The sequence below is a fragment of the Poecilia formosa genome, unplaced genomic scaffold (genome assembly GCF_000485575.1).
Source record: "Poecilia formosa unplaced genomic scaffold, Poecilia_formosa-5.1.2 Scaffold122, whole genome shotgun sequence".
NCBI lineage: Eukaryota > Metazoa > Chordata > Actinopteri > Cyprinodontiformes > Poeciliidae > Poecilia > Poecilia formosa.
This window is the reverse complement of record NW_006800061.1, coordinates 1,055,331-1,070,542: the sequence shown is the minus strand read 5'-3', so window position 1 is coordinate 1,070,542 and position 15,212 is coordinate 1,055,331. Positions and strand designations below refer to the sequence as shown.

General features: G+C 39.4%; 1 protein-coding gene across 4 annotated transcripts in view; it reads left to right on the top strand.

The window, feature by feature from the left end:
- Positions 1 to 15,212, top strand: part of LOC103144167 (inositol-trisphosphate 3-kinase B-like) — a 31,623-nt gene that overhangs the window by 11,605 nt on the left and 4,806 nt on the right. For all 4 annotated transcript variants that reach the window (XR_001663211.1, XM_007561020.2, XM_016675911.1 and 1 more), the window contains 5 exons: positions 11,484 to 11,583; positions 11,835 to 11,872; positions 11,967 to 12,142; positions 13,197 to 13,401; positions 14,921 to 15,022. Coding sequence is in view for 3 of the 4 variants with exons in the window: in XM_007561020.2 (XP_007561082.1) it covers positions 11,484 to 11,583; positions 11,835 to 11,872; positions 11,967 to 12,142; positions 13,197 to 13,401; positions 14,921 to 15,022 (621 nt within the window). In the remaining variant the exon portion in view is untranslated. The remainder of the gene's footprint in view (positions 1 to 11,483; positions 11,584 to 11,834; positions 11,873 to 11,966; positions 12,143 to 13,196; positions 13,402 to 14,920; positions 15,023 to 15,212) is intronic.

The following is a 15,212-nucleotide window of genomic DNA, read 5'->3' as shown; positions in this document are numbered from 1 at the left end:
TTTTCACGGAGATTCTTGGAAGCGCATTTGGTTCTTTTTCTTTCCTGGAAAGACTTTTCCTTGGTTTTTTTTGTTTTTACTTTGTCTATGTGTTTATTGCAACAGGGTGGTATGAAAAGAAGGTACTATCAGTAGCGCATAATCGGCTTACACAACATCCGCATTCATTCACAAACAGAACTTACAGGTTTTAGTGGGGGCAGAGAATTTAGTCAACATAAATGATCTCAGTTGTGATTTACCCATCACACCATGCAGGTAAATTGTCTGAATCGCTCTGGACTCAGGTGCCGCAAAATCAGATTTTACATAAGAGAGAATGGGAAGCTTCTCTTTTAGTGTTTTGCTTCAGGAATCCCTCTTTATGCCCCTTGCTGATGTTCCGGAATATGCCTCTGCATGTTTCTGGATGCTTCTGTGTCAAATTGCCCTAAGCCCTCTACCTGAGTTACTTCAACACTAGTCGTTTTCTTGCTAATGTGTAGTTCTGAAGCTGTGTGAGATTGTGCGTGTTTTAAAACAAGGTGAAGGCATGAGAAACTGCATTAAGCCTCCTGAATGTCGATGCTGCTAAAACCCAGGCCCTTTTCGGGTTCGAAGTGTGTGTGTAACCATGTGGGTGGCAGCTTTTTACGAAATCATTTGACTTTCTTTTGAAAGGAAGGATTGTGGGACTGATTTCGCATTGTTTTAAAACTTCCTCTCTTATAAGTGACCTTTTTTTTCCAGACTCTCTGTAAGGTCTTTTTAATAGAAGTTTGCTGAAAGATTGCACTAGTAACCAACCTCTCCACTTACCTTGCTGTTGTATAAATCATTTGTTTAAATGAATTTGGCTTAAAGATTTGAATAGGGTTTGTATTGTCTTTTGCATATTTCCATTCATTGTTGTTTTTTTGTTTTTTTTCTGTTTGTCCGGATAAAGATAGAAGCCAAAGCTCTCGGTACAATTTGCAAGCAACATATAGGCACATCATGACGTTGTCAAACGTGTAGCTTGATTTTGTCTTTAGCTTGTTACAGTTCCTGATCCGTCCTTTAAGGAAATCTGATGTATGTGTGCAAGAGGCAAACGTGCAGAAACACATAAAGCATGCTTGCTCGTGTAGGAGGTATGTGGGAGTGAGGAGAGGGACAGAGAGAGGAGGAGTGATACAAACACGGTGGAACCGAATAAGAATTTAGTTTGCTACAAACACCAACAAGGAAATAAATCATTTTTCATAGTATTTAATTTGCAGAAAAGACAAAGAAAAACTGAAAGCAGCTCTTTAAAAGGTGTTTTAATGTTCCAGGAAATGCATAGATGTGTTAACGTGGCTCTGACACAGCTATAAATGCCAGAGCGTGAATCAAACAAGGGCTAGAAAAAGGAATTTTTATTGCATGCTAGGTGTAAAAAAATGCAAATGTGAGACACATCCAAACCCATTATTTCACAGTTATGAGTTGATCCTTTTGCTCTGCTTTGCTGTCCATTTGTTTTATGAAGTTTTGCAAACAACTGTTTGTTTAAAGACATTTTTGAGTGACTTTAAATGCTAACTATTTGTAGAGCGTCGTGACAACAAAAATTAATTGAAGAAAAAAGAATTTCCAACAGAAGGTACACATAGAGACATTTGGCAGATATTTTAACTCTCCCACATCTCTCCTAAAATACAAGTCACTTAGAAATGTGCTGGCAGTTTTTCCCCCTGTTCTGATAATGTTTGCAGCAGAAAGACACCTGTCACAGATTGGCATCAGTGTTTCAGTTTAGCTCTGTGGAGGAACGAGTGAAGCCTTGTCTAGATAATAGTTGTTTGTTGCAGCTGGGAAATGTCTTCAGGAAACAAAGCTACAAAAGAAAACGTCAAAGAAGCATCTGGATTAATAGGATACGTTTATCATAACAGGATAATTAATTCAGGGCTTGTGTGAAATGGTAAATTTTCTGGAGATATAAAAACTTTTTTATTTATTTTTAATTAATTGACTACTAATTTTTAGTTGATTTGCCTTTAATGTTTTGTATATAATTTCCACATTTAGTTTTTTTTTTTTAAAATCAAAAACCTTTCTATAAATATTAAACGCCTCATTCCACAAATGTGTTTTTTTAACACGACTTAGACATTTAAAATCCTTTTTTTCTTCAAATTTGACATCAACTTGGACTTGAAATTATATCTATTCATGTAATAATATGTCAGTTAAAAAAAATTAGAAATTAGAAAACAGTTTTTTTTTTTTCACTTAAGCTCAAGTGGAGCAATTGGTTTGGCGAAAATGTCTGAGAGAAAAAATAGTGAAATGGTGCAAGTTTAGTTCGAGATACAAACATTATTACTTTTTTTCAAAAATGTAAGTGTGTTGGGGAAATTTGCAGAATTTGTTGTTGTTAAGAACAACTTACTTCACTTAGAAAATGTATTTATAGTTTTCTTTTTCTCTTCCAAATCCTATTTTGCAGGTTTCCATTTCAATTCTTTACCACTTCAAGGCAGTTTTTCCACTTCAAATGTTCAGAGTTGCATAATAATTTTGGTTAAGTGTAGTCATTTGTGACTAGTTTTTATTAAAAAATGTAGCTCACATGTATTTTATGTGAGAGTAAAACGAAAAAAGTATAGACTATTTTTCAAAATAAAACCTCAGTTGTCATTAGCTTAATATTGACACTATATTTTCTGCATAGATGTGAGTGTGTCACATTTAATCAACTAGTGGCATTTGGACAATTAGTGAACCCAGCTGTGCAGCTCCTGCAGGAGCGCATTCCTAACCCAATCACGCTCACATCTCGGTCCTGCTGGTTGCGTGGAAGAATTCGTTAAAATGCCATTGTAATGCCAGCAGCGTCCCTCTTTGTTTTTATACAGATGATTGATGTTTAGGCTTGTAACATATTTCAGTGCGTTGCCAGTTCGTTTTGAGTCAGACAAGTCATACAGACAGAGGTTGGAGTGCTAACTCAAAACTTTGCTTCTTGCTTTAAGCGTTATAACTTTTATCGACTGGTGTTTCTGCTGTCCTCTGTGGACGAAGCCAGTTTGATCAACAAAATATTATGAATGTTCTCCTGCACAGGCTATGAATAAAAAAAAAAAAAAAAGAGCAAGTTGTAGGAAATGTACTAAAGAAAACAATCTCAGTTTTTTTGCCAACAGTGTCAAAGTCGTATGATCTTCCAATATTGTGTGGCCCTAATTTTAGAAAGCGTGTTACCTTACAGCCAGTGTGAAACTGCTGTCTCTGATTCTTTTTCGTGGTCTGTCTCGGGACAAAGAATGCTATTTTGCTTTCTTCACCTTCCATTCGTGAGAATCTTTCCGTGCGTGAGATCTTTGTAAGCCACATGACACATCGTCCTACAAGAGCAAAAGTTTGTGGCTTCTTCAGAACTCGGTTGTCCAGCAGTCGGTCTTCAGCGTCGCTTCCTTTGTTAGCCGGGGAAGGACATTCATGTGGTTTGGCTCTCTTAAAGCTGCATACGTGATGATCACGGGAAAAAAATTTAACTAAATATTTTTTTGAATGCTAAATTAACTATAATAATTATTAATAATCATATATTTTTATTGGGATTATCAAGAATCCAATCGTTTTTTTTTTATGTAAAAAAATGATTATTTATCTCCTCACTTTGTCAGAGGGTTGGAATAAAAGTCCTTCATCTTTCAGATCCTATACAGACTCAGTCAAGACTTTGAAGCTATTTTGGACAGAAGCAACGAAAAGGATGCACAGCAGGACATCTAGAAGCGAAGTGATACACGCAAAGTGTTACGAAACCATATGTAGAGTTTGCAGAGGACGGGATGCTTGAAAAGATTTCTATAAACTTTCAAGGAGCTGAAATAGATGCGCCTGTTAAATACACAGATCGACTATATAAACAGGCTGGGCTTTTTGAAGCGAAGGCCACACCCATCCTGCAGTAACCGTAAACCCCAACACATCATCGGCACACCTTCTGCACACATTTCTCTACAAATTTAGTCAGTAAAATATCACACATTCATCAGCGTACACACACAGAAAGTGTAACCTGGCAAAGCTACACTCATATCCCCTTTTTCTGTGTCTCTGATAAACGTGGTCACACGCTGACCCAAACCCAACATCGTCACCTTTCCGTGTTGATTTTATGCTGTTTCCTGCAAATTTAACCAAAATGGGAGATTTCTTTTGGCCGTACTTTGCCGAGGTGAGCAGCCATTTTTACTGTATGTCCAGCACTGTAAGTCAACTGAGCTATCAGTACACACACACACACACCCGCACACACACACACTACACACACACACACACACACACACACATGCACACACACACACACACACACTGTTTGTACTGCAGTGGAAAATCTTCACCACCACAGCGCAAGTTGCCTAGCAGCCCTGTGACGTCAAACTGAGTTTCCCTCTCACAGCTGTGCAGAGTCTCTAAGTTTATGGGTGTGTGTTTAACCTAAGTGTGTGTTTGTTGCAGTGCCTACTTGGTTTACAGTGCAAGGGGAACCACTGGTCAGTCCTTTATTTGGTGTTTTTTGTGCAAATTTGGAGAATGCAGCTCCATGCTTTATGCATGACATGAAGCAGTCGGGTCAAACTGCTGTCACTGGGTTTGGTGGCCTAGATGACAGGACGGCCTTTTTTGCACGGGGGAAACCCTGCTGGCCCTGATACACGGCTATGAGAAAACACTCATGCATGTGAGCCAGAGATCAATATGCAGAAGTATGAAATGCACTGACATTCCCTGACAAATTTGCAAAAGGACGCCCTTGAATCACTTTGGCTTTTTTTTTTTTTTTTAGTCTTGCAGAGTCAAGCCTAGATCGAAACTCAGATTGGCTCTTTAATGTTCCATAGTGACCTCAATTTGGAAAGAAGTCTTCTTATCTAACTGCAATGTTTAGTTACGACATAACTGAACATCAGCCGCATTCAAAACATCTAACCTCCTTTCTACTGTAAGGTCTTTCTTTTCCCAGCTTCCCAGCGCAGTCGGTATTTCAAAGCTGTTTCTCCACCAGCCAAACCTTGGTTACCGAAGGATTAATCATGCTCTCTCCAAGCATGTTGTTTAAACTGTGTCACCCTCACTGCAGTCTAATGGTGCCTGTGTGCTTGATTTTTTTTTTCTTCTTCTTCTTTGGCTTGTGAGTAAGTGTGTGTTTGTGTTGTGTTTGTGCACCTCGTAGTCTAAACTTTTGCAGACTCAGACAGTTGCAGTATTTGTATCTGCAAGGGGACCTTGTGGTGAGAGATATCGAGCCTGTTGTTTCCTCAGAGTCTCTCCGTTTAAAACATCGGCGTGCATCAGTGTTTCCCCTGCTTGTGCACGTTACACATTAGTAACCCAGAGTTACCCTTTGCCCTGAGTGTCTTTTTTTAACCATTTGACACCCCTTTTCTGCACTACTTTCTGCATGCAAACAGTTGATATGGGATAACATTACCGCAGTTTCTTTTCGTTGATAATTAAACATTATATTTCTATATATCTGTGCATATTTTTAAGATAACCATTTTGACATAAAGCCAATGAATTTGTAGCTTTTACATGCAAATGCATGTAGCTGATGTGTTGAAAATCATGCATATTCTGGAACCAGTAATGACCAGTGACCAGTAAATCCTCTCTTGCTTGGTGGCTCTCTCTTTTTTTTTTTCACTCTTTCCTCTATCTGCTGTTTACAGTGGGCAAGGCCAGTTTTTTTTTTCTGCCTTATTTTGTTTGTAGTCAGCGGCGGATGTGGAAAATACTGTCGCTGAGGCAAGCGGCAACCCCCCCTTCCTCAACTTCCTGTCTGCAAGAAGTTCCTTCGCTTACAATTTCCTCTCTCTCTCTTCGACTCTCCCTCAATGGAAACTTTGCTGTTCTTCCTGCTATCCTCCTGTCACTCAGCCAGTCTGGGGACGGAGATAGAAGAAATCTTTCACCGAGCGGCCAAAGATGTGAGGCAGACCGAAGCTGGCGGCAAAGGGAACATACAGACAGAGGAAAAAGGCTTTTGAGCCTTCTGCGACTTTCTAAAAGCAGTCTTACTTCTTTCTTTTTTTCTTTTTGTTTTTTTCTTTTTTACAGACATGAAGAGACATGAGTATGCACACATAGCATTTTTTGGGTAATTATACCCAGAAGAAACCCTCATTCAACACTGTGGGTATATGAGGAGAGTAATTCAAACACTGATCTGACAGAACTTGAAGACTTTAAATCAAATACCATTAAATTAAAACTTGTTGGATGTTTTTTTTTTAACAGTCTGAGGCCTCTCATTAAGTTTCAACAGATGTAATGAAGCTTCACTAGAAAAGCTCTTTTCTCTGGAAAACATCTAATCTAAACCCAGGAGGGCAACAAGGCATCTTTCATTCATCTTATAGACAGTAATTTCTCAACAAAGTGGAAGCCAAGCAGAAAAAATGTCTGTCCTGTTGGATCACAAACACTTTGGGAAAATCCCTGATTGCAAACAGGAAAGAGTAGTGTATATGTGGAAACAAATACAAATATTAAGACTTTGCACACACTGAAAATAAGAAAATGCAGCTACAACTTAAAAGCAAATGCATTAATTAATAAGTAATAAAATCATGTTTATCAAAGTTAATTTATTAAGTTGTGAAGGTAAACAAACATAATTAAAGTACGTTTGATGAATTTCATTCTATTTCTTATGACCAACACAAATCTTTAAGTTAGAACTTCATTTTTTTTTCAGTGCATCCAGAATCTGAGATTTACAACCATTTATCAAAATAGCTCCACCTCTGTCAGATTGAATGGAGAGAATCTCTAATCATTTATTTTCAAGGCTTGTCCTACATTTTATTTTGTATTTAGTTATGACCTTGACTGATCCACACGAACTCATGAGCATGCTTTGATCCAAACGGTTCTATTGCAGCTCCGACTGAACGTGTAGAGCTGTTTTCTTGCTGAGGGATGAACCTTTACTCCACGTTTAAGTGCTCTGTGCCTCCAACGAGGTTTTCTTCCTCGATTGTACTATATTTTGCGCCACCGACCTTTACGTCAACTCTGACCAGCTTCCCTGAGCTTGCAGAAGGAAAAGTGCCATCACCGTGTTTCACTGTGAGACTGGTGCAGTCAGCGCCTTCTTGCTGCAAGGCAACGGTGCTGCCAGCTGCGTCGCCGTGCAGTCCACGTTGAAAAATTCATTTCCCAATATATTTTCTCGTTTTAAAGGTACAAAAGGATTGACGAGTATAGGCTGGAGGAAGTACAAGAGATAAAATTAAGTTCTGTTTAAGATGCGAATGGAATCATCATGTTACATCAGCTTCCTAATTCAACAACAACAACCTGCAGTTTATTTAGTTACACGTCTTTAAGAAATGCTGACAGAAACAGGAAGTAATACAGTCAATAGAATTTGTTATAGTTAGTCGAATTGTCACAAAATGTAGATAAACTGGACAGTGCCTTTGATTGCTTAGGTGCATTGTGAGTTTAAGTAATTAAAATTCACATGAAGTCTGCGGTAAAGTGCTGAGTATGTTGCCATAGAGTGTGGGCAATGCTGGTTCGAATGCTTCCTTTTGTTTATATTAGCCATTGTTGTGGTTTTCTTGTCATCAATCTTTTATTCACACACAAAAAAGAATAATATTAAAAAAAAAAAAAAACTCTAACTGCTTTCAAATATGAAACATATCTCTGAGGAATTTGCTTGACTTCTAATTAAATCTAGTTTATTTTGCATTCTCAGACTCACACACACGTTGCTCCATCTGTTTTTCAATCGTCGGGGACCTGTGTGGAGATTTGCATGCCCAGATTATGTTTACCCTCTGTTTTGCCAATCAAATGACCCCGCAGTTGTTTGTGCCTGCACGCAGTCAGACACACACACAGGTGTAAATGTCGCTGAGGTCGGGAGAGAGGCGCCCGAGGAGCCGGGTTTTCCAGCTGTGAGCGGAGCGCGGGCCGGTCAGGTCGTCGCTTCTGTCAGGTTGCCTGGTTGACTGGCAGCCCATCTGTCACGATGTGGTCTGCATGGCTGTGCTCACTGTGGAGTGTTGTGGCATCGCTCGTAGCCATCTTCATCATCACCGTCATCCACCGACGCAGGAGCCCTCAGGTAACCCACGCAGGAGATTTTTCAACTCAGATTTACGCCTGCTGAAGGATTCGCTTTCAACAAACTAGAACTAGCAAGACTTCACTGGGACGTGGTGATTCCAGGTGGAATATTTGATGATTGAGTTTCTTTTTCATTTATGAAAACTGCTGAAGTACTTTTCTGCGACGTGCACATAGTGACCATGTTGGGTGTTGCTCTGTTAAGCTGGTGCAGATTCTCGCCTTGCATGCTGGAAAGTATGACAGAACTCACAGAGGAAGCACAAACTTCAGCCAGTAGCCGCCGCTCTTTTCCTTCCTGCCCATAGGCTAAACAAGTTGACAAAAACGAGCTTTATGAGTGTTTAGAAAGCAAAAACAAATCCGTTGGTTGATAACTGAATGTTTTAGCCGTTTTGTTTAATTTCCAGCCTTAATTACTGGATAACACATGTAAACAAAGCGATTTCCTGCCTCCAGGACGCCATAATTTTCCCTTTAAACAACCCGCTCTCCTTTGATTTTTTTGATTTTTTTTTTTTCTTGTTAAATATAAAAGAAAACATTCTCTGTTTATTGGACCTCTCGAACTGAGAAAAGTTTAGACTTTCTGCTCAGGGACCCATTTCAGATGACCTCACTCTTAAATGAGTTTCCATCATGTGATTTCTGTAAACGTCAGGGTTTGGGTGTCTTTTGCTGCTTGAGTTTTTTCCTAACCCCTTCACTGGTCCAGAGAAGAAAAAAGGCATCACGTGACTTCTGAATGCTTTGAATGAACGTGTGTGGACACGTTTAACCATAGATAGTCATAGTAACAGCTGATGAATTTTCTTCAGGTCCAGATTATTGGACTTGGGTTAAATGTCTCCTTCTATGGTCCGCTCCTCTCTTATCTTATCCCTCTTCTCCTCACTTCTCCTCCTGCTGCTCTTCTTCTACCCCCGAGTTATTTGGAGACATAATATTATTTCTCCTGATGCTCACAGACCGGAGGAAATCTTCTCTCAGTGAGGTCAACTTTAACTTTCTATTTGCAACGTGAAGCGAGAGGATTTTGTCATAATATCAGTCGAGCGGTGTTTAGGAAGTTGGATTTTTCAACACATATTTTCAGCTCTGCTGCAATCGCTGGTGACCTTGTTGTTGAACAGCCAAGCTTTGTTTGAACTCTCAGAGTCGAGCTGAATTTTTCCACATCTGATGTAATGATTCCACTGTTAACAAAAAAAAAAAAAAAAGCGTCTTGGATTGCTGGGATTTAGATCGAGTATAATACTGGTTTGTTCACTGAACTAAAAGTCTGTTTTATTTCTATTTTAGATTTCCCAGAGTTGTTGTGCACCCGGTTTATTTATGCAGAGTAAAAACAACTTCTCAGCAAAAGTCACACTCCAACCACAAACCTCTGCGAATTGTAATATTTTTTTTCATAGGCATCCACAAAGTAGTGTATAATTACAAGGCGGACAGAAGTTATACACGATTTTTAAATGATTTACAAGAAATAAATCTGAAAAGTGTGGCATGGCATTGTTTTTAGCCCACCCCCCCGAGTCAGTACTTTTGCAGAAACCCCCCTTTATTGCAGTAACAGCTGCAACTCTTTTGTTTTATATCTCTGCCAGCTTTTAAACTAAACTTTCTGCAGATTGAGGCTTCCCAGCATGATACTGCCACCACCTTGTTTCACAGTTGCAGACTGTGACACAAGTCCCAAACTGTTTCACAGTCCCACACAGGTTTAATGTTGGACTCATCTGACCAGAGAGCAACTTCTCCACATGAAGGCACAATTTCTTATGACTCTATGTGTCAGAGTAACGAGTGCTTGATATAAATGCTCACCAGACTTTTCTGATTTTTATTTGTAAGACGTTCTTCCGCTTCACAGTTATGAACTAATTTATGTTGTTCTAGCTATAAAAGCTCAATAAGTTACAATGAAATTTGTGGTTGTAACAAAATATGGAAAACACGATTAATGAAGGAAAGTCTGAGCACTATAAAGCCACAGGACTAGTAAAAAAGAAAAAAAAAGGAAGAGTTGGATTTAAATCAGAGAAAAGCTGTTTATGTTGAAACAACAATGTTGTGTGTGTGCGCGTGTATATGTGTGTGTTTGTGTGTGTGTGTGTGTGTGTGTGTGTGTGTGTGTCACTTTGTGAATGAGTGTCTCTTTGTGAGGCAGGACTCCCACAGTTCAGTGCATCCCTGCCAGGGACAGGGCGAGCCTTTGCTGAAACGCTGGGTCTGTTTGTGTTTGTGTGAGTTGCCAGGGGAAACCCTGGCTCAGTTCTCCAGAGTTTAGTTAAAATGTTAGAAAACAACAAATGTAAAAAAAAAAAAAAGGAGAAGTTGGCTCCCCGAGGTCACGGATAGTCAACACAATGTGTGTGTGTGTTTTTTTAGGTGCACGTGTTTATTATGCCTCTCATAGATTTTTAGCAAAACTGTGAAAAGCAGATAATTAGCCAACATATTTAAAGATCGACTTTAACTGCTGCTGCTTCTCTTCTTTATTTAAACTTGCATTTCAAGGGTAAATACATAATGCAGCCATTCAGTTTATTAGGGTTGGATTTAAACCTGCTGGCTGGGTTGAAGTGAACTTTGTTGTTAAACGGTGCTGTGTATATACTACTGCTTCACAACCTTCTACTGCCTCAGATTGTAAACAGTTGTATAGAAATTAAGTTAATTGTGCTTAGCTGTGAAGCAGATACTAACTCTAATGGAGATTGTTTATTTGAATATAGCTAATGCAGTCCATGCAAAATATAGGTATGATGCAAATGTGCAACGAGATAATCGTGCAAAATATTGAGCTAAATCTTTTTATACTGCAGGTAGTGGTACTTCACACTCATACCACTAGGTGGTGGCAAATTACATTCAAAATGTTCTTTTATTTGTTTAAAATGTTGATCAACAGGCATCTCAGCTGCTCAAAGACCAGAAGCAGATTGTGTCGAATTCTAAGCTTGCCTCAAATATTAGTCTAAACTGGGTTGAAACTGAATATGTCAGAAAACTGGTTTTACTTTTAAGGTAGTAAACACTCTTATCAAAAAACTGTTTCTGTTTGCCTTGTAATTCTTGTTTTTCCATTTGAGAACAGATAAGACCACAGTGCATGTTGTTGAGGTTGTACACCTTCCTGAGGTTAACCTTTATTAGCTATGGCTCTCTTATCTACTTTTGCTAAATGATAATGATTTTTTCATATTCCACTTAATACATTCTTGGAGAGCAGCTGATTCTCTGCCCATGCAGCTACTCGGAAATAAACATCCTGAAAGTCAGGTGCACCAAGTCTAAGCATAGCAGTGTAACAAAGTAGAGATACATGATAGATACGCTAAGCCTCTTTGTTTCTCTGTGTGTGTTTATTTATGCAGCACAAGTCATGGAAGAAGATAAAGAACATGGTCCACTGGTCTCCATTTGTTATGTCCTTCAAGAAGAAGTATCCCTGGATTCAACTGGCTGGACACGCAGGTATGCAGAACACAGACGACTTCCTGGTGACAAAAGAAAGGGACGGTTGAATCCTAAGTGCTCTGATACATCTAGCTGAAAAATGGTTGGCTGCAACGTTAGCGCTATACATCATCGTGTTGGACCCCACAGAACCTGTTTGCTTAACGGAGATCTAAATCACAGCTGAAGTGTCTTCAGTCAGCTAACCTAAACTACGGCACTTCAGGCTCTTTCCGCAGCCGCCTGACTAAAGGTTTTTCTCTTCACAGGGAGTTTTAAAGCGGGTGCAAATGGACGCATATTAAAAGTAAGAAATTAGCTTCAGATCATCTCTGTTGTTAACACCTTCCTCATATTTGTAATTCTGATTTAAATGCTCACTTGCTAACGGTGTCTTTTAGAAACACTGTGAATGCGAGCAGCGCTGCTTGTCCCGGCTGATGGAGGATGTGCTGAAGCCCTACGTTCCTGGTTATCACGGAGACGTGGAGAAGGATGGCCAGAAGTACAACCAGATGGAGGATCTGCTGGCAGAGTTCGACTACCCGTGTGTAATGGACTGTAAGATGGGAGTGAGGTGAGAGAACGCAAAATTGTTTTCGCAAAAATGTTTTACATGATGTGCTTAATTCCACCGACTGCTCCAGGTTTTTGGGCTTACAGAGGAGCTCATCTGTTGTCTGAGATGTGAGATGGAAAGTTATTTTATTACGTGTCAACTACAAACGCAATTGTGTCATTGTGCAGCATTTTCAGCCTGGTCTATGTTAATTTATTTACATCTGTTTCATTATTTTCTTCTCCCCAGCCAAATAAGATTAAAGCATTTTATTTGGCTGAATGCTGCGTTTCCCCACATGTTCCTCCTTTAACCGTCATAGAGCAAAATAATCCCAATCCCTGTTGATGTTTGAAAGTATCAGCTGTCAAAATTATCACTCATTTACTCTAAAGTCTGAAACTGGACTGGTCAAAAAAACCAGTTTTGGTTGGGAAATGGGCCTTAGGTTTATATTGTTAAGTTTAAAGAAAATTCAAGGTGCAAAAGCCAAGTTTAAAGTAAGATATGTGGCTTTGCACATACGCCAGTCACCAGATACTTACCTGTGCAGGGTAATGTTACAGCTCTTTTCTACATAAAATAGATAAAGTTTGCGTCACTCAAAATGCATTTTTCATCTTTTGTTTTCACTCAAATGCTGTTGTTGAATTTTTCTCTCAGTTCGAATGAATCATCTTGATCATAATTTTGCTCAAATTATGATTTGAGCAAAATCATACGTGCATCCGTACGTATTCAGCTTTGATCAATCAAAGCTTTGTAGAACCACTTCTTAACACATCTTTGCTCATCTACTTACTAGATGTTACTAGGTTCTCCAAAACGCTAACGCCACTCACATAGGTACGCTTTTTACCATGTTTATACATAACACTGAATGTTACATTTAGAAAAACTCCATTGAGCTGCTTGTCACCCTATATTGTGGGACAGCAGATAACCTCTCTAGGTCAGGTAGAGCTAAAAACCATAGGAACAATATGCAGTGTAAGGTGTGTTTCTACTCATGTAACCTTTACCTAATTTCCCTCTCCATCCCTCGCCAAATGTGCTTCTCTTAATTTTTCAGGACCTACCTTGAGGAAGAACTAACCAAGGCTCGGAGAAAGCCTGCGCCGAGGCCCGACATGTATCAGAAAATGATCGAGGTCGACCCTGAGGCGCCCACATTGGAGGAAAACGACAAGAAGGCAGTGACCAAGCCAAGATACATGCAGTGGAGAGAGACAATAAGCTCAACGGCAACCCTGGGGTTCAGGATAGAGGGAGTCAAGGTAAGACTCACAAAGAGGGACTAAGGTGTGTGTGTGTGTGTGTGTGTGTGTGTGTGTGTGTGTGAGCAGCTTTCCTTCCCTTCTTTCTTCCAACGGTCTGCGCTGCTGTGTGGTCAATTCAGGAATATGACCTAACTTCCTGTTTTTTCCCAGGAACTTCCTCTCAAGGTACAGGAGTACCCTTGTCCTTTATGAGCTCTGTCAGTGTCAGCTGTGTCGGCCTCGACATACGGTTCTGACATATTGTGTCCACACTCAAAGTCCCTTTGTCTGTGGGAGTCATGGCTATATAAGGACATTCACAACCTCCTGGTGGTCCGCTGCCATGATGTGGAGGATTATCCCCAGAAAAAGACGTGTGTGTGTGTGTGTGTGCTTCTTCGTTTGGAAAATTATGCATGGATCGTCATCATTTCATGGACGGCCAAACCTGTAGCAATTATTCTATTATGTAAGCTGAAAACATGGTAAAGTGTGAGTAAAGGGCAGATTGGATCAGAGACTCTTCAGACTTTAAGCCATAAAGAGAAAAAGAAAAAGTACTTTTGCTTCTAAATATTACCTCGTTGCTAGGCAGCGAGCGGAATAAGAAAAGCAAATTTATTCCTTTTTAAACCACCTAACTAGTGACCACCAATGGTCTCGCCTCCTGTAAGAACATGCTTGCTGCAGAGTTGCATTTTCTGTCACCGCTTCGGCTTCACACACCGACACTCTGTTACAACTTTGAACATTGATACTTCCACATTTGCCGTTTTAGAAGGGAAGTGTACAGTTTGGTCTGTTGTGATGGTTTTAATCATTGATGAGTTCATTTTAGGAAGACTCTTTACTACAAAGGCACTGGCAGCAGAAACATAAAACGCGCTCTTTTTTTGGAGTGTGGGAAACTTACGATGACGAGACTTGGTCTATGAAGTGGAAAGCTTGAAGGTTTAAAAATAGTTACTGTGTGGATATTTAGATAAAAAAAACACAAAGAGATATTTTCTTGCTCAAAGGCTAAATTTCTAAAAATATATCTCCTACCCTTCTGCCTTCCTTCCACACATTGTTCTCCTTTTCTTCTCCTTCCTACCTTTTCTGTCTGTCTGCTTTCCTAAGACTGAAGCCTGAGAAAGGATTTTCAAATTTCTTCTGCTTTTTTTTTTCTTCTTTTTTGTCAAACTTAAATGTTTCAGATTGTCAAACAAGTTATTTGATTTTAATGTTAAGTACTCTTAATAAGCTAAAATGGCAATTTCATGTACTAATGGAAAAAAAGTTGTCCAAGTCAACTTGGCCCTGGGTGTAAAAATTAAGAAAGAAATTTTTCTATCCTGTCTGACAACCTGAAGTAGGTTAAAATATTTTGAAACGTCTATAGAAATACAAGGTCATATGAGAAACACATCCATTAACTGTCAGCCTACAAATAGCTGCAAGGTCATTTCTCGGATTTTGCAACTCCAGAGAGTAATAAAGCCAGTAAATTTTAATTTCCTCTTGTTTTTTTTTTTCTTGTTTTTTTTTTCTGTAGAAAGAAGATGGAACTGTGAACAGAGATTTTAAGAAAACAAGGACAAGGGAACAAGTGGTGACAGCCTTCCATGACTTTGTAAGAGGAGATTCGGAGATATTGGTGAGTGTTTTTCTAAAATACTCTGTGAGCCAATAAGCTGCCAATTACAATAGTGACAGTAAAGCATCGGAGGATGAGGTGAAGTTGTGTAGGATGTCCATCATTATGTTTGCGTCTGAGGAACAAGTTGACGCTGTGTCTGAACGTTTTAACAGTCTGGATTACAGTCGTGTAGAACCGCAACAATTCA